At 52.0% G+C, this 18,647-nt stretch overlaps 1 protein-coding gene and 1 long non-coding RNA gene across 10 annotated transcripts in view; one reads left to right on the top strand and one right to left on the bottom strand.

Moving 5' to 3' along the window:
* LOC119953474 (mycbp associated protein) overlaps window positions 1–18,647 on the top strand; it is a 229,365-nt gene that overhangs the window by 192,378 nt on the left and 18,340 nt on the right. For 7 of the 9 annotated variants that reach the window (XM_038777797.1, XM_038777791.1, XM_038777790.1 and 4 more), the window contains exons 16-17: window positions 3,586–3,701; window positions 17,225–17,269. In XM_038777797.1, coding sequence (XP_038633725.1) covers window positions 3,586–3,701; window positions 17,225–17,269 — 161 coding nt within the window. The remainder of the gene's footprint in view (window positions 1–3,585; window positions 3,702–17,224; window positions 17,270–18,647) is intronic. The other 2 variants (XM_038777794.1, XM_038777799.1) reach the window with 1 other exon arrangement.
* LOC119953475 overlaps window positions 1–18,647 on the bottom strand; it is an 80,592-nt gene that overhangs the window by 60,985 nt on the left and 960 nt on the right. The gene's annotated exons all lie outside the window — the stretch shown is intronic.

The raw sequence follows: 18,647 nt of genomic DNA, 5'->3' as shown, positions 1-18,647 counted from the left end.
CTTTCCCTTTCACCCCATAGCCCTGCAGATTTACTTCTTCAAACTTTTATCCAGCTTCTGAATATTATTGGGTCAGCATCCACAACCTTTTGATGGATAATGTTCCACACATCCACCACCCTTGGTGGAGAAGAAGTGCTTCCTGATTTCACCCCTGAATGCCCTAGTTTTAAATTTGAGGTTATGCCCCCTAGTTCTGTATCACCCCTACCAAGTAGTAGTTTCTCGGTCTACTTGATCAGGTCCTTTTATTATTTTAAACACTTTGATCTCCCCTCAACTGTCTAATCTCAATGGAATACAAAGATAATGCAACTTGTCCTCACAGTTTAATCCTTTAAGCGCAATACCATTCTGGCCAGCGTTAACTGCACCTCATCCAAGATTCTTTCAAAGGTGTAATGTCCAGACCTAATGTAGTTCTCCAAATGAGGTTTTGACCAGAGCTCATAAAACTAAAGCATAACATACTCACTGAACACAGTTAATATTGAATCACTCATCCCGAGTTTAGTGGGATGGGGACAGGGCTACATTAGAAGGAGTGATAGTGGAGCAAGAGATAAAAGATGAGATTGGGAGGATGCATTATTGGGAGAGTGGCAGGGCCGGATGGGTTACCGGTGGAATATTATAAAAAATTCAAGGATAAACTGGCACCCCTGATGGTCGGGATGTTTGAGGAGGCGATAGGGAAGGGGGGTGTTACCACAAACTTTGGGGCAGGCATCGATTTCCCTGTGCCTTAAAAACAATAAGGATCCGACGGAATGTGGGTCGTATAGGCCCATATTACTTTTAAACATGGACGCAAAGGTATTGGCGAAGGGACTGGCAGGTAGGAGTGCCTCCCGAAGGTGGTAGGTGAAGATCAGACGGGGTTTGTGAGAGGGAGGCAGCTGTTTTTGAACGTTAGGAAGGTAGTGAACGTGGTTATGGCACCGGCGGAGGGGAAGAAAACAGAGTTGGTTGTGGCATTGGATGCTGAGAAAGCGTTTGACCAGGTAGAACTAGTAGAACTACTTGATGGCAGTTCTGGAACAATTTGGGATTGGGCCATGATTTGTAGGACTGAGTAAAGCTAATGTATAAGGAGCCGAGGGTGAGTGCCGCACAAATAACATCAGCTGAAGATACTTTTGTCTCCGCTGTGGGACTAGGCAGGGATGTCCTTCATCCCCCCTGCTGTTTGCACTCACGATTGCCATCGCGTTAAGAAGGTTGGGGTATGGAAAGAGATGGGGGGGGGGCGATGACTTGGTGTTGTACGTGTCGGAACCGAGTGTGTCAATAGGGGGACTATTGGAGCTACTTTGAGCCTTTCTTGGGGTACAAATTAAATTTATACAAGAGTGAGTATTTTGTGGTTTCTCGGCTGGGGATGGGGCAGGGGTGGTGGGGGGGCTGCCATTCCATAGGGTAGGGACTCACTTTAGATTCCTGGGGGTGGAAGTTGCTCGACATTAGGTGGGGGCTCTGCAGGTACAACATTTCCAGTTTGGTGGGAAGGGTGAAAGCTGATCTGGCAAGGTGGGATGGTCTCCCTCTGTCACTGGCGGATGGGGTACAGGCGGTTAAAATGAACGTGTTACCGCGATATCTGTTTATTTTTCAATGCCTACCGATTTTCCTGCCGAAGGCATTTTTTTAGAGAGATTGAAGGAATTATTACTTTGTTCATATGGGATGGAGGGTGGCCAGAGTTAGAAAGGAGCTGCTACAGAGGGGAAGCCAGGCAGGGGGTTTGGGACTTCCAAACCTGGTGTATTATTACTGGACGGCGAATGTGGAGAAGGTGCGGAGCTGGATAAGAGGGGTTGATTCCCAGTGGGTCAGAATGGAGGGGTTTTTATGTAAGGGGTCGGGTATGAAGGCACCAGCATCAACGCCGCTCTCGATGGCCCTGGAGAAATACTCGGGGAGTCCGATAATAATAGCTTCTTTGAAAATTTGGAGGCAGTTTCGCCAACACTTTGGGTTGGGGGCAGGGTCAAGGGAAATACCGATTCGGGGGAACCACAGATTTGAGCCAGGGAAGTGGGACGGAAATTTTCGGAAATGGAAGGAGAAGGGATTAAGACACTAAAAGATTTGTTTCTTGGGGTCGATTTTCAGGATTGAAGGAGCTGGAAGCAAAGTATGGGCTGGAGCAGGGAGAAATGTTTAGATACGTGCAGGTTCTCAGATTTTGCCCGGAAGGAGGTACAGAGCTTCCCGGAGGAACCGGCCTCCACATTGCTGGAGGAGGTGCTGATGACAGGGGGCAGGAAAAGGAGGTAATGTCGGCGGTTTACGTGGCTATTTTGGAAGAGGAGAAGGCACCACTGGAAGGGATCAAAGCAAAGTGGGAGGAGGGGTTCTGGTGTGAGGTGCTCCGGAGAGTGAACGCTTCCACCTCATGCGCGAGGTTGGCTGATACAGCTGAAGGTGGTGTACAGGGCGCACCTCACAAGGGCGAGGATGAGCCGGCTCTTTAAGGTGGTAGAAGATATGTATGAACGTTGAGGGGATGGGGGGGGTGGCGCTAATCACGTTCATATGTTTTGGTCCTGCCCAAAGCTAGAGGATTACTGGAAGGAGGTTTTTAGGGTAATCTCTAAGTAAACATGTGGGCTCATGTTTGGGGGTTTGGTGGGAGGATGGGATCGTTGTTGATATGGGGATTGACATATTCATTACTGCTTATTGTTTATTGTTGGTGGGTGTAAATTTGGGAGAAAATTTAAAAAAGGAGAATAAACATTTTTTTTAAATATTGACTCGCTCATGGATTTAGCAGGTATATTGGGCGAAATTCTCTGCTCCCGTGAAAAATCGGGAAGGCCGTCGTGAACTCGGCCGAGTTTCACGACGGCCTCAGAGGCCGCTCCTCTCGCCTTATTCACCCCCACCAGGGGGGCTAGGAGCGGCGCTCCGTAACTCTCGGCCTCCGGGCGGCGTGCCGAGAGTGACGCGATGGTGCGCCTATGTGACGTCAGCCGTGCATGCGCAGATTGGCCGGCTCCAACCCACGCATGCGCAGCTGACGTCACGACGGCTGACGGCTCAAACCCGTGCATGCACGGTTGCCGTCTTCCCCTCCGCCACCCCGCAAGACGTGGCGGCTTGATCTTGCGGGGCGGCGGAGGGGAAAGAGTGCGCCCATTTGAGACGCCGGCCCGACGATCGCGGGCCAGTCCCCTCCCGAGCACAGCCGTGGTGTTCACTCCCCTCTCCTCCCCCCACAAGCGTCAAACCAGCGATTGGCGCCATGTTCATGACGGCAGCGACCAGGTGTGGTTGCCGCCATTGTGAACCGGTCGCGAATGGCAGGCCGCTCGACCCATCCGGGTCAGAGAATAGCGGGGGTGCTGGAGAGTCGCCATTTTGCCTCCGTCGGGCGACTCTCCATGGTTTTCCGCGAGTATCCCGACCACGGACATTTGGCCGGTGGGGAGAATAGCGGGAGCGCGTCGGACCGGCGTCGCGGGAAAAAACGGCACGTGCTGCTATTCTCCGAACCGGAGTGAGAGCGGAGAGTTTCGCCCATTGTCTGGCTGCACTCGTATACAAATGAACTGCTTTCCTATATTTCTTTTGCTCCAGTTATCAGCTTTGGCAAGGAACTGTGGATGAGCTTGTTAGTTATTCAATGCTGCTCAGGGAAGTAATGAGCCTGCCTGACAAGGAGATTGAAGGCAGCGTCATCGTGGAAGAAACCCGTAAGTTACAGGAAAAAGTTGCTTTACTGTGGACTTAATGATTTGTTAACTCGCATGCAGTAGGTGAAATCATTGTCCGTGTGTTTTCTGGTTTAACGTGTAATAACATTCCTTGTCATTCTGCGTCTTCTCCAAGCTGTACGAGTGTAGCCTAGTGCAGTTTCCTATGGGCCCATGAAGACTTTCCCAGGAATGTGCCAAATGATCTGAAAGTGCTTCCCGAGCAGAACCTGCCTTATTGGTGGGTGACTCTCCAGGATGCAATGGTCCAGGGGGCACCTTGGTGACAAGCAAGTGAATGAGCAGTGGCCAAAGGTGAGATTGTGAGACAGGAGATTGGAGTGCAGTGCATCTGCCACATGTGTAGCACAGTGGGGCTGGCTGCCCCACCAAATTGGGGAGCGCAAATGGAGAAATGCTGAAAATAACACAGACTGGCAGGTAGACCCACAGTTACCAAAGCTGCTGGTGGGCTACAGGTGTGTTTAGCCTTGTACAAGAGAGGGGAGTTTTTTTTACATTTAAAAATCATATACATCATCAAAAGGAAAGATGACAATATATAGGTTTTCCCAGGGTATTGTTTTTTCTCATTTAGAGGGGTAGTCCAAGATTACTAATCCATGAGAAAATAATTTTTTCAGACAAAATGTTGAGAATCACTGACCAAATGCAATAGTTTCTAGGAAATGCACATTGAGCATTGGACTGATGTTGCCTATTGGTAGTTCCAAAAATATACTCCTCCCTTTGCTGTGCGGCTTGAAGCTATCATTCTTTATGGTTCATGTCTTTTATTGTCCAAAGATTGGACAATGTCTCTCAGTTGTCGACAGGAGTAGCTTTGAGTCAAATTTCATGAGTCGGTCCTTTGAGCATTAAACATTCTATTAATTTATCCCGGTTTTACAGGTTTCCAAGGAGATCAAAGGTTGTGAATCTTTGGAATTCACTTCCCCGAAGAGCTTTTAGATGTTGTATGTATTCAACAAGATTGCTAGATTTTCTTGAGACTGAGGGAATAAAGAATACAGTGCAGGAAGGTGGAATTGAGGTAGAAGAATAACCATGGTCTTATTCAATGGTGGAACATGTTTGAAGGGTCAAATGGTTCTTCTTAGTTAAGTGTTAGCTGCAGACAAGAAATTTCCAGAAAATATCACGACAGCCAGTTCTCTCAGCACAAACTAATTAAAGAATTTTTTTTCGGACAGATCAGCTGATGTTTGATGGTGATGCTCATAGGTTGTCTGGGTGTATGGTGGTTCGCTGCTACAGTGAATTTAATTCATCTGGCCTGTCTCTTAAAGTTCACTGCAGAAGTACACTGTGTGAGGGGATAGCCCGAATAGTCCGTTCCTGTGAATTTTTTTTAGAAATGTTTTTATTGGGTTTTCGAACATGGTATATTTACAGGTGTACACAAAAAAGGACGAAACAAAAAAAATGAGAAGATAATACAAACTAGATAAAAACAACAGCGCTGTATAGTCAGCAAAATCACGTAAATGACAAGTAAAGAAAAACAGGGTGTGGGGGGGAGCGGTAGAATCTGGGGAAGTGTATATACATCGAGGTACTGGAGAGACAACTGCCGTATATCTGTGTATTCTGACTGTGTATTCTTCCTTTTTACAACACCAGTAATAAAAATAGATCCAGGTGGGGGAGGTCGCCTGGGTGGCGCCCCTGATGATGTTGCTTGCTTCTCCCACTCTGTTTCAGCTGTTGTTGTTGTGCAATTGCCTCTGCTTCGGCCATTCATCGTTTCTTCCTCCTGTACTTTCTTACTCGCTGATCCTGTGTTTGTCATGGTCGTTGTCATTTCCTCCTCTCCTTCCAGTTTGTGTTCCCTCGTCTCCCCCCCCCCCCCCCCCCCCCCCCCCCCCCGGTTCCCCACTATTGTTCTTTGCCTCCTGTCTTTCCTTCTTTCCCCCTCCCCTCCCTGTTCCCCTCCCTCCTCTCCCCCACCGCCCCTCCTTCCCTGCAGCTCACCTTTCTTTTCTATTGGGTTTAGCTACCCCCTCTTGCACTGCTCCCCCCACCCCCCGGGTCTTTTGACAAAGAGTCATTGGACTCGAAACATTAGCTCTTTTTCTCCCTACAGATGCTGCCAGACCTGCTGAGATTTTCCAATATTTTCTCTTTCGTTTCAGATTCCAGCATCTGCAATAATTAGCTTTTATTCCCCCGGGTCTTTCCCTCCTTCCTATTCTTTTCTCATGTTTTGGTTACTTTCCACTGGCTCTTGGCTACCTAATTATTTATCAGCCTGTTCATTGGCCAGAAACGGGTCCTGGAAGAGTTGGGTGAATGGCTCCCATGTTCTGAAGAAGCCATTGTCCGACCCTCGGGTGTCGAATTTGATTTTCTCCATTTGGAGAGATTCTGAGAGGTCGGACAGCCTGTCTGCAGCTTTGGGCGGTGCTGCTGACCGCCAGCTGAGCAGGATTCTACGGCGGGTGATCAGGAAGACAAAGGCAAGGATGTCCGCCCTCCTCCCCATGAATAGATCTGATATCCCAAAGACTGCCACTTTCGGGCGCGGCTCCACCCTCACCCCTACCACCTTGGATATTGCCTCGAAGAAGGCTGTCCAGTACCCAGCAAGTCTGGGGCAAGACCAAAACATGTGGGCGTGGTTGGCAGGGCGTCCTTGGCACTGTTCACATCTGTCCTCCACCTCCAGGAAGAACCTACTAATTTGGGTTCTTGTTAAGTGGGCTCTATGTACTAACTTTAGTTGCATTAGGTTGATTGTTCCTGAGAAATAAAGGCCGTCCACAGGGCAGGATCTTCCGGCCTTGTCAACGGCGCACTCCCGCCGCGGGTTTCCCGGTAACGAGGGGTGCACCCCATTGCCACAAGCGGGACCAGAAGATCCTGCCGTTGGCCAATGGCGGGCCTCTCCGCCACCACAACACACATGGTGGGTTGCATGGAGAAACCTACGCAGTCTTGCATTTATACAACAACTTGCATTTATATAGCACTTTTAATGTAATGAAACATCCTAAACAGAGGTATAAGGAAACTAAGTATGACCAAATGACCAAAAGCATGGTCAAAGGGGTAGGTCTTAAAGGAGACAGTATCTGGAATACCCTCCCTACCCTACTTCTACTCATCAACGATGTTGAGGAAGTACACATTACGGTCAGTGGAGGGGAGGGGCCCTTCGAAGTCCATGCTGGGGCACTCAAAAGGACGGGAGGCCTTTACCAGATGTGCTCTGTCTGAACGATAGAAGTGCGATTTGCATTCCGCGCAGACCTGGCAGTCCCTGGTCACGGACCTGACCTTCGCGATGGAGTGAGGCAGGTTGCGAGCCTTGATAAAGTGGAAAAAGCGGGTGACTCCCGGGTGACAGAGGACGTTGTGGAGGGCCGAAGTCGGTCTACTTGTGCGCTGGCACATGTACCGCGGGAGAGGGCATCTGGGGGCTCATTGAGCTTCCCGGGTCGATACAGGATATCATGGCTGTAGGTGGAGAGCTCGATCCCCCACCTCAGGATCTTGTCATTCTTGATTTTGCCCCGCTTGGTATTGTTAAACATGAAGGCAACCGACCGTTGATCAGTGAGGAGAGTGAATCGCGTGCCAGCCAGGTAATGCCTCCAATGTCTCGCAGCTTCTACTATGGCCTGGGCCTCCTTTTCGACGGAGGAGTGTCGAATTTCAGAGGCATGGAGGGTACGGGTGAAGAAAGCTACAGGCATGCCTGCCTGGTTGAGGGTAGCGGCCAGAGCAAAGTCCAACGCATCGCTCTCCACTTGGAAAGGGATGGACTCGTCCACCGCGTGCATCGCGGCTTTGGCGATGTCTGCTTTGATGTGATCAAAGGCCAGTCGGGCCACAGTCGCCAGGGGAAACATGGTGGACTTGATCAGTGGGCGGGCCTTGTCCGCGTAGTTGGGGACCCACTGGGCATAGTAAGAGAAGAACCCCAGGCATCTCTTCAAGGCCTTGGGCAGTGGGGAAGGGGGAGTTCCCGGAGGGGGAGTTTGCGGTCGGGGTCGGACCCTAGAACTCCGTGTTCCACGATGTAGCCGAGGATGGCCAGGCGGGTTGTGCGAAAAACGCATTTTTTCTCTATTATAAGTTAGGTTCAGGAGTTTTGCGGTGTGGAGGGAGTGCCGAAAGTTCTCGTCATGGTCCTGTTGGTCACGGTCGCAGATGGTGACGTTCTCTAGGTATGGGAATGTGGCAAACAGCACATACTTGTCAACCATTCAGTCCATTTCCCTTTGACGCTGAAGTGAACCCTGAAAAAGTGATGGAGGCGGCCGTCTGCCTCGAAGGTAGTGTATCGGTGGTCCTCCAGGCGGATAGGGAGCTGGTGGTACGCAGACTTCAAGTCGACTGTAGAGAAGACTCGATACTGCGCAATCTTTGAACGGTGTTGGTGCTGTGATTGGCAATTGATGGATTATTAAACCTCTGCAATGATAAACATACAGTAAGAATTCTTACAACACCTATGTTCTACCAGGTTAAAGTCCAACAGGTTTGTTTCAAACACTAGCTTTCGGAGCACTGCTCAGGTGAACAAAGAGGTATGTTTCATTCACCCGAGGAAGGAGCAGTGCTCCGAAAGGTAGTGTTTGAAACAAACCTGTTGGACTTTAACCTGGTGTTGTAAGACTTCTTACGGTGCTCACCCCAGTCCAATGCCGGCATCTCCACATCATGGCTTTTTTTAAGGGTACAGACTTTTTGCTGGATGTCTGATCCACTTTCCTAAAACTCTGTGCCAGGGGCAAGGGGAAGAACAAAATATACCCCACTCAGCTTCTTAAAAATATGGAGCTTATTTTCTCTTCATAATTTATAGCACTCAGTCCTGGAATTATTTCTTTCACATTTCTCAAACTCATGTGCATCATCATCCTCTTAAAGGTAGATGTCTAGAACTGCACACTCGTAAGCCGTGCGTTTTGCAAGATGGCAAACTTTATTGCTGACACCAAGTTATGTGGTTTCGGGATAAGTGTAAAGTAGCATTCATAGATATTGAAGCCAGTCTCGATAAAGGTTAGATTATCCACACATACACGAGACGAGTGTAAGTAAAATCAGGACCAGGCAAGTCTTACCCCACAGGGACACACTCTAGTGTCACCCATTAAAAGAAGCACCACCACGAACATTTCAGATGGAATCAGCCCACACAACCTTGAAATAAAATTAATGGAAATATAAAGGTGGGAATCTTGGGGTGGTGGGGGGAAGAGAGAAAACCAGGGCAGAAATTCCAGATGGTGCTCATGGATCCTGGAAAGGACTTGGGGAGTAGGAAACACACAGAGACAAACGTCCATTAGCTGCAATAGAGAAAGGGAGCAATTTGCCTGTAAACCTTGTCCTTTTGTGAATTGTTCGATAAACAGAGTGAGGGATGTTGTGCGCTGGCAGTGGAACATTTTTCACTTCAGAGTATTGTGTTAGTCACTGAAGTAAAACTCCAATTACACTGTTCTAGTAATGTATCTTAGACCCAGCTTTGGGGGAAATAAGGCCTCAGTATTACAGTTCCCCATTTTCTATTTGCTATACTCACTGCAAAATCTCACAAATTGGAAGGCCATCAAGAGTTTGCAAAGGAATTAAATTTTTTCATTCATGAAATAGGACAATGGTGAAGAAGCTAGTTTGTTGTGCACTTTTAGTACAAAAAGAAATACATTGCCACTAAGTTCAGGGAACGGCATCCAAAGTGATTCCAAAACCTAAGGCTCTAAACCATAAGAAATAACCTAGAGAGCTGACCTTGTTTCAAATATGAAAACATAGATGGCGGGATTCTCCGACCCCTCGTTGGGGCGATTCTCCAGCCCGCGATGGGCCGAGTGGCCGCCCTTTTTCGGCCATCCCGCCGGCGTATGTTATGACAGGTATTTGCCGGCAAGACCTGGCTCCGCAGGCAGCCTCCCGGGTCCTCAGGGGGCACGGGGTGATTTGGCGCCGGGGGGTGCCCTCATGGTGGCCTGGCCCGTGATCGGAGCACCGACCGATCCGCGGGCGGGCCTGTGCCGTGGGGGCACTCTCTTCCTCCGTGCCGGCTGGTGTACCGATCCACGATGGCCGACACGGAGATGAACCCCCCTTGCGCATGCGCTGGGATGCGCCAGTACACGCTGGCCCTCCCGCGCATGCACCAACTCGCGCCGACCGGCAGAGGCCCTTCGGCGCCGGTTGGCGTGGCGCCAAGACCCTTCCACGCCAGCCGGCGTGGTGCAAACCACTCCGGTGCCGGCCTAGCCCCTGAAGGTACGGAGGATTCTGTGAGGTAGACAGGGCAGCATGGTGGCACAATGGTTAGCACAGCTGCCTCAGCACCAGGGACCCATTTTCAATTTCGACCTTGGGTGACTCCTTCTGTCTGTGTGGGTTTCCTCTGGGTGCTCTGGTTTCCTCCCACAGTCTTAAGATGTGCAGGTTAGTTGGATTGGCCATGCTAAATTGCCCCTTAGTGTCCAGAGATGTGTAGGTTAGGTTAAGGTGCTATTGGGATAGGGCAAGTAAGTTGATTTGGGTACAGTGTTCTTTCAGAGAGTAGGTCGATGGGCCGAATGGCCTCTTTCTGCTCTGTAGGGATTCTATGATTATTTATTCTCAACACAAGACAGGAGCACAAGATGATCAAGGTTTAAGCAAGGCTGTAGAAAGTCTTTTTCCACAATGTGCAGTAAGGATCCACATCTACTTCCTATGCAACTGCAATTTTTGAAAGAAAGCTGTTGGTTTTGAATGATGAAGGCATATGTATGCATGGATAATATTGAATAATATAGAAAGACATTCACATTTTAGGCCATTGAATGAGTGGAATACATTCCTAATGGAGCAGATTGTACGTGTTGTGTGCTGCATGGCCCAAATGAATATTTTCTTTCCAGAATGTGTTGTATTTACTTATTTTTTAGAAGTAATTTTAAAACCATTTTCTTAGCATTTTCCCAACTACTGTATGCTTGACCAAACAATGTTATCTGTTGACTTCCGGTTGCGGTGATGCGGAGCTAAGCCGCACGTTCGGCAGCTCCCGTTATTAAAGGACTTTTGGGCCTGTTTTAGGGCCCCAAACGGCGCTGTTTCGACGATTCCCGGTGGGGGAAGGTGTTTGGAGGAACTTCCCCCGAAATTTATGGTGCGTACCCGGAGTGGGGCAAAGGAAAAGACTGCAGCAGCTCCCCAGAAAAAGCGGGGGAAGGAGGACAAAATGGCGGCCGGCGGAGCATCCGAGGACTGGTGGAAGTGGGCGCAGGAGCAGCAAGCTGCTCTTCTGCGCTGTTTTGCGGAGCTGAAGGCTGAGTTGCTGGACTCCCTGAATGCGACTACCAACAAGCTGCTTGAGACCCAGACGGCCCAGGGGACGGCCATTCAGGAGTTGCAGCGGCAGGCCGCTGAGCGGGAGGAGGAGGCCGAGGTCCTCGTGGGGAAGGTGGAGTTGCACGAGGCACTTCACAAAAAGTGGCAAGACCGCTTGGAGGAGCTGGACTTTCGCATGAGGCGAAAGAATTTGAGGATCCTGGGCCTGGCGGAGGGGTTAGATCGTCCGTCCCATGTGGCCACGATGCTGAACTCGTTGATGGGAGCGGGGTCCTTCCATTTGCCCCTGGAGCTTGAGGGAGCCCACAGAGTGCTGGCCAGGAGGCCCAAGACGAATGAACCCCTGCGGGCGGTGCTGGTGCGGTTCCATCGATTCAGTGACCGAGAGTGTGTGCTGGGCCAAGAAAGAGAGGAGCAGCAAGTGGGAGAATTCGGTGGTGCGAATCTACCAGGACTGGAGTGTGGAGGTGGCTAAGCGGCGGGCCGGGTTTAACTGGACGAAGGCGGTGCTGCATGCCAAGCAGGTCAAATCTGGAATGCTGCAGCCTGCGCGTCTGTGAGTGACATATAAGGACCGGCACCACTACTTGAGTCCCCGGAGGAGGCGTGGGCCTTTGTACAGGTGGAGAAGCTGGACTCGAACTAGGGTCTGGGGGCTGCGGGGTCTGGTGTACTACGGTCGTTGCTGTTTTTGCTGTTGCTGTTTTTGTAATTTTGACATGTGTTTTCTATGCTGGTTTTTGCTCTGTTTCCGGGTGGGTCTGTTGGGTATAGTTTTGTGTTATGTAGGGAATGTTGGGGGTTTGATTTTTTTTCTTCTGTACAGGGCTGGGGGATGGGGTGGCAGGGCCGGCCCAAGGCACCGGCAACTCGGGCAGTCGCCCGGGGCGCCATGTATTAGGGGGCGCCAGAGACTCGGGTCCCGCGCATGCGCAGTTCGGCCGGTGCCAACCAGCGCATGCGCGGTGGCCGCCCTCCCCCAGGGTGGCCGCCCTCCCCCAGGACGACCCCCCCCCCCCCTTCCGTCCGACCGCCACCCCCCCCCTTCCGTCCGACCGCCCCCCCATCCTCCGTCCGCCCTCGGCCCCCCCCCCCCCCGCCGCCTCGGCCCCGCCCCCCCTCCGCCGAGAATGAAGATATTCATTGAAGATCTGCACAGTGTGTGCGAGGTATGGAGTCCCGTTTCAACACTCACCCAAACACCTAATGTGTTCTGTGGGTGGTCAGGAAATCTGCACAAAGAGTGAGAATCAAGTGGCGTGGATGTCCTGGGATCTGGTCAGTCTATCAGGAAGAATCTGGGATCAGGTCAGTTAATTGAGGCTGGGGGTGGTTGGCAGGGTGTCTGGGTCGGAGTGTTGAAGAAGGGGCTCAATAACATGGCAGGAGGTGATCATTAACGATGAGATGGGGTCAGTGTAATGTGGAGAGGATCAGCTTAAAGGGGTAAGAGTCAGTGTAAGGGTAGGAGGGGGTGGTGTTTGGTGTCTAGGACCAGTAAGTGTAATTGGTGGAGGGGCCAGTCATTGTATTGTGGGAGGGTTAGGATCAGTTGGGATGAACTGTGCATGAGGAGCTGATAGGACTGGTTAAAGTGCAATTTAGTTCCTTTCCTCTATCTAACCCCTGCCTCGGCCCCGCCCCCACCCGCCTCGGGCCCCGCCTCGGCCCCGCCCACCTCGGCCCCGCTCCCCCGCCCGCCTCGGCCCCCCCCGCCTCAGCCGCCCCCGCCCCCCTCGGCCTCGGCCCCGCCCCCCCCTCGGCCCCCCCCCCTCCCTCGGCTCCCCCCCCTCCCTCGGCCCCCCCCCCCCCCCCGAAGGGCGCCGAAGTTCAGCTTGCCCAGGGCGCCAGCAACCCTAGGGCCGGCGCTGTGGGGTGGAGCTGGAATTTGGGAGCTGCGTCAGAAGGGTGGGGTGTGGCAGTATGAAAGCGCGGGCTTTCCTCTGGTTTCCCGCTCTGCGGGGCAGGAGGGGTGGAGCTGGCGGTGGGGTCGTGGCCTCTACTGTTTTTTTCCCGCGCTGAAGCGGTGCCAAGGGGGGTGTGGCAGGAGGGGGGATGACCCCATGTCGGGAGGGGCCGGGTTTCGGCAGGAGTTGCCGGGGTCAGCAGAAGTCAACTGACTCACGGAAGTACCATGGAGGGTGCATCGCGGCTAGGAGGGGTCCTAGACTGGAGGGGGGGGGATACCGGGTTGCTGCTGGAAGGGCCAGGAGAGAGCTGCTGTGGGCCGGGGGGGGTAGAGGGGAGGCGGTATCGTCATGGGGAACGGGTCGGGCGGGGTGTGCTGGCCTGGGGCGAGCAGTCGATGAGCTATGGCTAGTCGGAGGGGGGCGGGGTACCTTCTGATCCGGCTGATCACCTGGAACGTGAGGGGGCTGAATGGGCCGGTTAAGCGGGCTCAGGTATTTTCTCATTTGAAGGGGCTGAAGGCGGACGTGGCTATGCTCCAGGAGACCCACTTGAAGGTGGCGGACCAGGTTCGTCTGAGGAAGGGGTGGGTGGGGAATGGTTTTCCACTCAGGATTAAACGCGAAGAACCGGGGGGTGGCGATTCTGGTGGGGAAGAGGGTGGCGTTCAAGGCGTCCGAGGTGGTAGCGGACAAGGAGGGCAGATATATTATGGTGAAGGGTAGGCTGCAGGGAGAGAAGGTGTTGCTGGTTAATGTATATGCCCCGAATTGGGATGACGCTGGCTTTATGAGGCACATGTTGGGCCGCATTCCGGACCTGGAGGCAGGGGGACTGATCATGGGGGGAGACTTTAACACGGTGCTAGATCCCCCACTGGACCGGTCCAGTTCAAGGACGGGTAGGAGGCCGGCGGCGGCCAAGGTGCTGAGGGGGTTTATGGACCAGATGGTAGGGGTGGATCCCTGGAGGTTTGGGAGGCCGAGGGCGCGGGAGTATTCCTTTTTCTCCCATGTGCATAGGGTTTACTCCCGAATAGATTTTTTTCGTCCTGAGCAGGGGATTGATCCCGAAGGTGCAGGATGCCGAGTATTCGGCCATAGCAATTTCAGACCATGCTCCGCACTGGGTCGATCTGGAGATGGGGGAGGCGCGGGACCAGCGCCCGCTGTGGCGTCTGGATGTGGGGTTGCTGGCTGATGAGGAGGTGTGTAGGAGGGTCCGGGGAAGTATTGAGGGGTATCTTGAGACCAACGACACGGGGGAGGTCCGGGTGGGGATGGTCTGGGAGGCTCTGAAAGCAGTGATCTGGGGGGAGCTGATTTCCATCCGAGTCCATAGGGAAAGGAGGGAGAGGAGGGAGAGGGAGAGACTGGTGGGGGAGCTCCTGGATGTGAATAGGAGGTACGCGGAGGCCCCGGAGGAGGGGTTGCTGGGGGAACGGCGTAGTTTGCAGGCCAAGTTGGACTTGCTGACCACCAGAAAGGCGGAGACACAGTGGAGGAGGGCGCAAGGCGCGGTTTATGAGTATGGGGAGAAGGCGAGCAGGATGTTGGCGCATCAGCTCCGCAGGCGAGATGTGGCTAGGGAAATTGGTAGAGTGACGGATAAGGGTGGGAATGTGGTGCAGAAGGGAGCAAAGGTGAACGGGGTCTTTAGGGACTTTTACGCGGAACTGTACCGGTCGGAGCCACCGGGGGGGGGGGGGGGGGATGGAGAGCTTCATGAATAGGCTACGCTTCCCAAAGGTGCAGGAGGAGCTGGTGGAGGGGCTGGGGGCGCCGATAGAGTTTGAGGAGCTAGTCAGGGGGATTGGTCAAATGCAGTCAGGTAAGGCGCCGGGGCTGGATGGGTTCCCGGTGGAATTTTATGAAAAGTATGCGGATCTGGTGGGCCCCCTGTTGGTGCGAGCCTTCAATGAGGCATGGGAGGGGGGGGCTTTGCCCCCGACGATGTCACAGGTGCTGATCTCTCGGATCCTGAAGCAGGATAAGGACCCCTTGCAGTGTGGATCATACAGGCCAATTTTGCTCCTCAGTGTGGATGCTAAGTTGCTGGTGAAGATCCTGGCCACCAGGATAGAGGACTGTGTGCCAGGGGTGATACACGAGGATCAGACAGGATTTGTCAAGGGAAGACAGCTTAACACGAATGTGCGGAGATTGTTAAATGTTATTATGATGCCGGCGGTGGAGGGGGAGGCGGAGATAGTGGTGGCGCTGGATGCAGAGAAGGCGTTTGATAGAGTTGAGTGGGGGTACCTGTGGGAGGTGCTGGAGCGGTTTGGATTCGGGGAGGGTTTCATCAAATGGGTGAGGTTGCTCTACGAGGCCCCGATGGCGAGTGTAGTTACCAATGGAAGGAGATCAGAGTACTTCAGGCTCTACCGTGGGACCAGGCAGGGGTGCCCCCTGTCCCCTTGCTTTTTGCAGTGGCGATAGAACCTCTGGCTTTGGCGCTGAGGGAGTCGGGAAGGTGGAGGGGCCTGGTGCGGGGTGGGGAGGAACATAGGGTATCGCTGTATGCGGACGACCTGCTGTTGTACGTGGCGGACCCAGAGGGGGGAATGCCGGGGGTGATGGAGCTGTTGGCTGAGTTTGGGAGCTTCTCGGGCTATAAGTTGAATCTGGGCAAGAGCGAGGTATTTGTAGTGCGCCCGGGTGATCAGGATTGGGAACTCCCGTTTAAGAGGGCAGTGAAGAGTTTCAGATACCTGGGGGTGCAGGTGGCCAGAAGTTGGGGGACTCTCCATAAGCTTAATTTTACCAGGCTTGTGGAGCAGATGGAGGAGGAATTCAAAAGGTAGGACATGGTGCCGCTATCGCTGGCGGGTAGAGTGCAGTCCGTCAAAATGACGGTACTCCCGAGGTTCTTGTTCCTTTTTCAGTGTTTGCCCATCTTTATCCCTAGGTCCTTTTTTAGGAGGGTGACTAGCAGCATCATGAGCTTTGTTTGGGCGCATGGGACCCCGAGGCTGAAGAGGGTCTTCTTGGAGCGGGGTAGAGATGGTGGGGGGTTGGCGCTGCCCAATCTCTCGGGGTATTATTGGGCGGCCAATGTGTCGACGGTGCGCAAGTGGGGGGTGGAGGGGAGGGGGCAGCATGGAAACGGTTGGAGATGGCGCCTTGTGGAGGCACAAGCCTGGGGGCCCTGGCAACGGCGCCGTTGCCGCTCCCTCCTACGAGGTATACCACGAGTCCGGTGGTGGCCGCTACCCTCAAGATTTGGGGGCAGTGGAGGCGACATAGGGGGGAAGTGGGGGGCTCGATGGAGGCTCCGTTAAGGGGGAACCATCGGTTAGTCCCGGGGAACATTGATGGGGGGGTTCCAGGGTTGGCACAGAGTGGGCATCAGACAGCTGAGGGACCTGTTCATTGATGGGAGGTTTGCGAGCCTGGGGGAGTTGGAGGAGAAATTTGGGCTCCCCTCAGGGAACATGTTCAGGTATCTGCAGGTAAATGCGTTTGCTAGGCGGCAGGTGGAGGGATTCCCTTTGCTTCCCGCGAGGGGGGGTGAGTGACAGGGTGCTTTCGGGGGTCTGGGTCGGGGATGGGAAGATATCTGATATCTACAAGGTAATGCAGGAGGTGGAGGAGGCGTCAGTAGAGGAGCTAAAGGCTAAGTGGGAGGGGGAACTGGGGGAACAGATCGAAGATGGGACATGGGCTGATGCCCTGGAGAGGGTTAATTCTTCCTCCTCATGTGCGCGGCTTAGCCTCATCCAATTCAAGGTGCTGCACCGGGCCCACATGTCCGGGTCTAGGATGAGTAGGTTCTTTGGGGGCGAAGACAGGTGTGTCAGGTGTTCGGGGAGTCCAGCGAACCATGCCCATATGTTCTGGGCATGCCCGGCATTGGAGGAGTTCTGGAAGGGGGTGGCGAGGACGGTGTCGAGGGTGGTAGGATCCAGGGTCAAGCCAGGCTGGGGACTCGCGATTTTTGGGGTTGGGGTGGAGCCGGGAGTGCAGGAGGCGAAAGAGGCCGGTGTGCTGGCCTTTGCGTCCCTAGTAGCCCGGAGGCGTTGACTATGTTTATTTAATTTTAATTTATTTTTAAGTTCTCTTGTTGTTTACTGGGTTTGGGGGGGTGGGGGGGGGGGGGGTGAGATACATGCGTTGATACAGTCTTGGGGGTGTTATAGTTACTGTGGTGTTTTATTGTTGCTTTTCATTGTTTGTTGTTATATTTTCTGTAAAAAAATTTCAATAAAAATTATTTACAAAAAAAAACAATGTTATCTGTTTTTCCATTATCCTTTTACTAATTTTCTTGTAATAACCTAGCTGCATCTAGTGTTGAGACAGAAGATGGTCCTACTAAAAGAACTGGTAAGTAGAAACAAGAACAAAGGTAGGAAGTTGTCAAAATGCCAGATTTTCTTGCGCCTGTATAGGCTAGTATTAAGGTAGGAATCCGCTGGAGTAGATGGATGGAATTGGATCTCAAACAGCTTTGAATACAAAATGAATTCAACAACAAGTACCAAAGAACCAGAATTACATCAAAAGAAGGTACAACAGTGACTTTGCACGGACCGTATTGTCATCAACATCCTGGGGTTACCATTGATCAGAACCTGAATTGGACTATCCTTATAATACTGTAGCTATAAGAGCAATTCAGATGATGGGAATTCTGTGATGAGTAACTCACCTCTTGACTCCCCACTCTGTCTATCATCTACAAGGAACAATTAGATATGTGATGCAATACGCTCCACGTTGTTTGGATCGGCGCAGCTCCAGCAATGCTCAAGAAGCTCAGCATCACCCAGGATAAAATAACCTGCTTGATCGGTACTCCATCCACCACCTTAAACATTCACTCCTTCCACCGCCAGTACACAATGGCAGCAGTACGTACCACCTAAAAGAAGTATTGCAGCAACTCACCAAAGCTGCTTCTTCACCCAATCTTTTTGAAAAATACTAGCGTTAGACTGTCACCAATAAAATAGAATTCATCATTCAACACGCAAGTATAATCCTGCCCCTGTAATGGTAAACATTCCCATCTGACATTTCTGGATGTGCATTACGGATAAAGGTTTTACAGCAGTTTGATTTCTCAAGGTTTCCTCAGCAACTCACGTTTTCTGCACACCGTGTTGTTCTCTTTCCCTTTACCACTCATCAATCGCTTCCAGTGGTCCCACTCTATCCAGTGCGGATGGAACCAGCCTTTGACTGGGTGATGGTGTTCCTGCCTCAGAATGTTCAGAATTTGAAGACTATTTAAGCAAAAGTTGGGGAATGGAGTCCGGCACTCCCACCTTGTTTATGGGTTGACATCCAGCAGGATACCCGCTTCTGGTGGGTGCGGTTGGCCTTCATCTTATGGGTTTTGGGAGCCCATAAAAACCCTCCTTCCCTATGACACTAACCACAAAGATGGGTATAGAGTGTTCCTGTATCAGCCTGTCAGACTTTTAATCAGCCAAAGTCCTCCCCCTGCTACATATTTACTTGAAGGGAAGAGCATGAAGATAGGAAAGCTATTCAACTGTGAATCCTCCTACTGGGATCTCCAAATGTGAAGATATTGTAAGGGACTAAGACCACACACTGTATATTTTTATAAAATATATATAGATATACTCGTTGCTATTTCTAAAACTAAAAAGGCGTTTAAAATGACTGAAACCATCTATAACTTCGGAACAAATAGCCACTTGGCAATTTAGGAAAACCCACACCTCGTTATCAC

This window comes from Scyliorhinus canicula, chromosome 18, assembly GCF_902713615.1.
Source record: "Scyliorhinus canicula chromosome 18, sScyCan1.1, whole genome shotgun sequence".
NCBI classification, from domain to species: Eukaryota; Metazoa; Chordata; class Chondrichthyes; order Carcharhiniformes; family Scyliorhinidae; genus Scyliorhinus; species Scyliorhinus canicula.
This window is presented reverse-complemented; position numbering and strand designations above follow the sequence as displayed.